Genomic DNA, 6,131 nt, shown 5'->3' on the forward strand with positions numbered 1-6,131 from the left:
CGCACCCTCTACCCATAGAGCCTGACTCCTCAGGCTATAAACTAGGTGTTAAGAGGCCTGTGAGATAGAAGGATGTTTCTGTCCTCACACCCTTTGTGAACTCCCCGCCCTGAGGGGAGTACCAAGCATTCCTGCCTGAACTGGAGGATATATAATCTTGGAGTTTTGGAACATTTTTTCAACCCACTCGTGGGATCCAGAGGACGGCTGCATCTCATCGCTCTCAACCAGACTTAGACCACCACTGGACTGCGATCACCAGTTCTGGCCAGACTGCAGCAGCTCTCCCACCAGCAGGTTCTTCCCCTCTCCCTTTACTTTGGACTCAAACAGGGCCCAAGGAACACCACTTTGTTCAGGCCCCAGGGTACTGGGTTATACATTTGGGTTTTTGTGGGTTGAGACCAATTGTTTGTTTGTATTATTGTACTTACTGTATTATTTTAATAAATTGTTATTCTGACTTATAATCTCTCCTTTGAGTTGGGTTCATTCCCCCTGCTGGTTAACTTTTAAACCAGCACACATGGCAAACCATTCATCAGGTGCCCTGCAAAATTAGGATTTTGAAGGGGGTTTTTATGTAGTTTTGGGTCATGTTTATTTCTCAGAAACCATCTTACCACTTTTAAATTAGTGTTTATTACTTTAAGGCCAAGTGTACAATCCTATATTGGATGTATAAAAAAGGTGTAACTAATCAAACACGTCATTGTGTTGGGCACTGGAGAAATGTTTTTAGTGCTTAAAGTCAAACATGCTTGTGATTTGCTTTTTTTTCATGTGAACTGGCTGAACGCTATGAACTATAAATTTAGGCTTTAAATATTTATTCTATTAACTGATTAAAATATAAGCAGCTAGAGCAAATACAGTTATATTTGCTTTAGAGTTGTTTATTTTTCTAGCATCTTAAGAAATTAAGAAAACTAAAGACAAAAATATGTTTCAGCTGTTGTGTGTGCAGTACAAATTCTGTAGTTACAGAAAAAAGGTTGGCATTGCTCTGATTGCTTAAAGAAAAATTGAGATGATATTTGATTAAATGACTGAGAGAAGAATAAATAACATTTCAGAACTTTTGCAGTTAGGATGAAGAATTTATTGTATATACAGTTAAGCAGCTCTACTGTAGATGTACTTCCTCTTTAAAGAAAATGAATACAGTATTCAAAATAGTTCTAGCATGGAAACTACAATACAGACTGAAACTTGACTAATCCAGAAATTAGTTATTTCTCTTGAAAGAACACAGAACCTGAAACAACAAATTGCAGGTTGCATCATTAACCTAGGACAGTAAAAAACTGTACAGTACAAGCAACACGTTACAATAAATTATGACCAATAAGGCAGTCTTTCTCATTTAGGACAAAAGGGATGAAGGGAAAGGTATTAAAATCTCATAAATCCACCATATCTCTTTTCCATCTCTGGGACTTCTTTGGAATAAGTTTCCCTATCTTCTTCTGAAGGGAGAATGGAGTCGGCGAAGCGCTTAAGAAACCCACCATATCGTTTCTGGTAATCCAGCCACCATTCTGGCCTGCCCACTCTTCTCATGAAACCACCATATCTCTTTTGCAGCTCTTTGGCTTCGTCTTCCAATTCAGGGCTGCGCTTAATGCTTCTCATGAAGCCTCCATACCTTTTGCTGACATCCCCGTCGTTCTCATTTATGTCTCGATAATGTGCTGCTTCAGGGTTATCCTCTGTTCCTAGAAGCTCCTTCAGCAGATCAGAGGAGTTAGCAAGGGCATCATCATCTGAGTCTTTCTTCATAAACCCTCCATACCTCTTAGCCAGGATTTCTCCTCCGTTAGCTTCATCCTCTGGTTCTGCCCGATAGAGCTCATCCATTTTCTTCATGAACCCCCCATATCTTTTCATGAAGCCTCCGTATTTCTTCGCAAGCAAATGGTTTTCATCCAGCTCTTTCTTGTCTCCTGGAGCAATGCTGCCATCCTCAGAAAGATCAAGTTTTGCCAGTTGCAGGAGCTCCTTGCAGGTCTCCCAGGCTTTGGCAGAAGGCAGTTTTCCTTCACATTCTAGTGTACATGCCTGAAAAATTGATGCAGTTTACTGAGAATGATCTGATAGTAACAATCACCTCACTGCCACCTTATCTTAGGTTTACTTGATTATAAAAGCCATGAGTGAGCCTCTCTTTGTGAGTGGCTTGGAAGGACTGTTCTTTGTGAACAGCTGATTTGGTACCTGTCTGTTCTGAAGTTCTTCATATCCCTCCCTGAAGGATAGGGTAATCTCTACTCTAAGAGATAGCATACTAGACAAGGTGGATTGTGGGTCCTGTATGTCAAGGCTGTCCCAAAGTTTCTGTTTCAAAGGAAGCCATAGGTATAGTTCTTGTATTTCCCTTACACTCATGTGAGTTATGAATTTTTCTTTTAAATTTACTATCGGAAGCTACAAACCAATTGTGATTTGCTTTACAATGCAAGTTAGAATTGTATTCAATCTTCATAATTAAAAATAACATTCAGAAATTTTAGAAAAGAAGTTGCACAGCATGGTCATTGCAAAGAAGCCAGCTATACTGTACTGTTCAGTATCTTCAATACTCTGCATAGCTTTAAAGGTTGTATTTCTGTGTGTTGTCATTAGTTTCTCTTCATGGAACAGACCTTTCAAACATGTACTAATAGAAATGTAGAAATACAGGCTCTTTTGGGCAGGATCAAAGCTCTTGTTTTGCTAGTTGGAAAGTAGTGACCATCGAAAAGAAGGAAAAAATCCTAAGCTGTGTTGTTTCTGACTGTAGTGAAAAATGTTCAGACTACAATATAAAAAAATTTTTCAGTACCTGCATGCATATCTCATAACCTGTCCTGTGAAGATAATAACATACATATTGTATATTGTGTCAGGGGAATGTACTTCTTGTGGAGTAATATTCTTCAGTTGCAAAAAAAGGTGAAACTAGTGGTTTTTTGCTCTTGTCCATGGTTTTCATACCACAACAAATAAAGAAAAAAAAATCATTAATATTTTCAATAAGAGAAACACTTATTCCAACTATAGATGATGTTTTCCAAGGATCTCAACATGCTTTAAAATGTGGAATTAAACCCCAGCACAGTTCTTTCTAATAGCCCATTGTCCATCTCTGGCCTTACCTGTCTCTTCAGTCTCACTTAAATATGATTTTTTGTATGATCCCAAGAAAATCAAAGGGATGTATTTTGCAACACAATAATTGAACTGGCACTACATGCTTATTGCTATATATTATAGTCATGCTGTAAAGAAAATAAAATCTCAGCTTCAGTCTGATTTTGGAATTGCTCTAAATCAAAGCAAGAATAGGTCTTTCACCTTCTCAATTAGTTTTAATAACCCCCTGTTACCAGATGAACATACTCTATCTCATAGGTGTGAATGAACAGGCACAGAGTGAAAAACCCTTGTATCTTAAACAGATACAATGTGATAAAACCGCTTATCACGTTACTACATGCTAGCATCTAGAAACATTAGTTTCTAAAAATTGTTCATACATGTTTAACAAATACAAGATATGTTACATTGATTCTTTACCCATTTAGCTAATAATTGTTGTTACTGAATGGCACTTTGATTCTTTCTTGAATGATTACTGAAGGTGTGCAAGAGAGACTTTCATTACAGACATCCAGAACACATACTCCAAAAAGCACATATCCTTCCCTCCCAAAGGGCTAACTACCACTTCCCCCCCCCCCCCCAGTTGACATTAAAGGTAAAATTTGATTGAAGTCTAATGTAAGCAAAAAAAGCATAGGAACTATTTTGCCAGCCACTCAAAGAATATTGCCCTTATGAACCTGCTGCGGTTAAGTTCTTGAGGATTTCGAGTAAGCTGCAGTACTCAGTGGTTCCCAATTCTGTTTAGACTAGAATCCTTCCTTTTGCATGCTCCCAAATAACCAGTGACATGACAGGAACAAAACTTTTCAGATCATTTAGACGTGCCAAGAGCGCGATGCCTCAATGTGCATGTATTTGAGATCAGAACCGCAGATGCCACTGGCAAAGTACTCCGTAGCCAGAGTGCCCACCTTCTTCAGGGAGGGTGAAGGACCCCAGAATTTCACTGACCCCAATCCTTAAATTACAAGTTGAGTTGCCTCTGTGACTATACTTTGAAATAATTTTAACACCATAAGAATAAACTCCCCTTGCATTCTGGAGTTAGCAAGATTTGTCTTAGAAGCCACTATCAAAGGGATCTTTCACAGGCATGTTCCTAAGGCTGTGCAGCACCGTGCAGAGAAGAGGATCAGCGGGAGCTACTGCTACTCAAATTAGGCTTTAACCGCACTTTTTTTTTTTTTTTCTTCTGAGATTTTAGGCAGGTCCGCTACTTTTCAGCTGGACGGCCATCCTGCCGGGAGAGCTCTCATCTTATCGTGGAGCCCTCATCCGACGGTCGGAGGGTCGGGACCCCCACTCCCGTCCCTCGTGGCTTCCCCTCTCCCTCTCCTGCAGAAATGCCCTCCATTCGCATTTTCTTTCCTCCTAACGTTTTCACTCGGCTTTTTCCTTGCTCCCCGTGGGGCTGCTCAGCGCCTGGCGTCTTTCGTTCCCATCCCCGAAAGCCGCTGCTCGCTGTCGGGCAGCGGGAGGGACGGGCGGGCCGGGGAGGGTCTCCTCGGGGCGCGCTGTGTTTGTGTCGGCGCCCTCCCGCCCCCGCCTCGGCCTCTCCCCAGTGCCCCGAAGCCCCTTCCTGTCTCCCTCCCCCCTTCAGAAAAAGGTCTTCCAAGCGACCCAGGCCACTTCCCTCACTATTTATTTTTATATCGCTGCTTTGTCCCCCCTCCCCTTTTCCTCCCTCGCAAAGTTAAGGGCGAAGCGGGGACCAGTCCCTGCCGAGGGGTGGCCGGGGCGCTGCAGCAGCCAGGCGGCCCCGCTCCCGCTTACCAGGGGGTGGATGCCAGAGCGCGGTCCCAGGCGGTAGGCGCAGGCGGCGCAGTCGCGGCCGCAGTCGGCCCTCGCCCTCGGAAGCAGGCAGGTGCTGAGGGCCAGCAGCGAGCAGCCGAGTCTCAGGAGCAACGCCATGGGGCTGCAAGAAGGAGAGATAAGCCGGCAGCCGCCTCCCCCCCCGCTCCCACCCCCGGCACTGCCTCCCGCAGCCTCGGAGTAGAAAAAGGCGGCACGAAAGAGTTCAAACCAACTCCGGTAACTCACACGCTTCGTGGAGCCGGGGTGGTTGCGCTTGCGAGGTAAGCGGGAGCTTAAGGAAAGCAGACGCTTGACAACTGCAAGGCAACGGACCTGCTTTCGGAGCAGGAGAGGACCGGAAAGATGAAGCGCCCAGAAGCTCCCGTCCGGTAAAAGTGTTCGTCCCCAAACATTTTGTCCCTTCCTACCCGCAAAGCCGGCGTCACAGGGGGAGAAGAGACGCACCGCGGAGCGGCACGGACGGGACCCCAGCCTCTCCTGGGAAAGGTTTCCCACCAGGGACGCCCCGACGACGGGCACCAGCCCTGGCAGAGCCGCCCGGCCCTCCCTCGGCCCCCACCGCGAGCCGAGCAGTTCGCTCACACACAGGCTTCCCTCGGGGCTCCCGGGAGTTGCTGGAGGAAGAAGCTGAACCTTGCTGAAGCGTCCGCGTCGGAGCCGCTATTATTTGTAGCGAGGCCGAGCAGCCTCTGGAGGAACCCCGGGGGAGGTAGGCACAGCCGGGGGGCGCCGAGCCGAGCGCCCGCTGCCGGGACCGGGCGCGCCGCTGTCGAGCGGAGCGGAGCAGAGCAGGTACGGGCGGAGGCGGCGGCACTTTATAATTCGTGACCGCGGGCAGAGAGCGGCCTCCCCCAATCGCCGTCGGGCTCCCGCTGACGCAGCGACTACGACATCCCCCCCGGCACTGCCACCCCGCCAGCAGTGACTCCAGCGGGGCTCGAGGGGTGTGTGTGTGTGTGTGTGTGTGTGTGTGTGTGTGTGTGTGTGTGTGTGTGTGTGTGTGTGTGTGTGTGTGTGTGTGTGTGTGTGTGTGTGTGTGTGTGTGTGCGTGTGTGCGTGTGTGTGTGTGTGTGTCCCTCCCGTCGGGGGAAAGCGGGGGACCAGCACCGGGAAAGTTATCGGGGGAAGTTTTCACCGGGGGCGGGCGGGGAATGAGACATCGCGTGAGT

At 46.6% G+C, this 6,131-nt stretch overlaps 1 protein-coding gene across 2 annotated transcripts; it reads right to left on the reverse strand.

Moving 5' to 3' along the window:
- Window positions 1-1,079: 1,079 nt before the first annotated feature.
- On the reverse strand, window positions 1,080-5,757 carry PENK (proenkephalin). Of its 2 annotated transcripts, none has more exons than XM_051772284.1 (3): window positions 5,549-5,757; window positions 4,921-5,062; window positions 1,080-2,061 (listed from the first exon to the last, which is right to left on the reverse strand). In XM_051772284.1, exons 2-3 carry the CDS (start codon window positions 5,056-5,058, stop codon window positions 1,396-1,398), a joined length of 804 nt encoding a protein of 267 aa, XP_051628244.1. In that variant the 5' UTR covers window positions 5,059-5,062; window positions 5,549-5,757; the 3' UTR covers window positions 1,080-1,395. The 2 variants fall into 2 exon arrangements, with proteins under 2 accessions (XP_051628244.1, XP_051628235.1); XM_051772275.1 differs by having other exon boundaries at window positions 5,545-5,757.
- Between the last annotated feature and the right edge of the window lie 374 nt (window positions 5,758-6,131).

This window comes from Manacus candei, unplaced genomic scaffold, assembly GCF_025592945.1.
Source record: "Manacus candei isolate 608988 ecotype Guabito, Panama unplaced genomic scaffold, ASM2559294v1 h1tg000008l, whole genome shotgun sequence".
NCBI lineage: Eukaryota > Metazoa > Chordata > Aves > Passeriformes > Pipridae > Manacus > Manacus candei.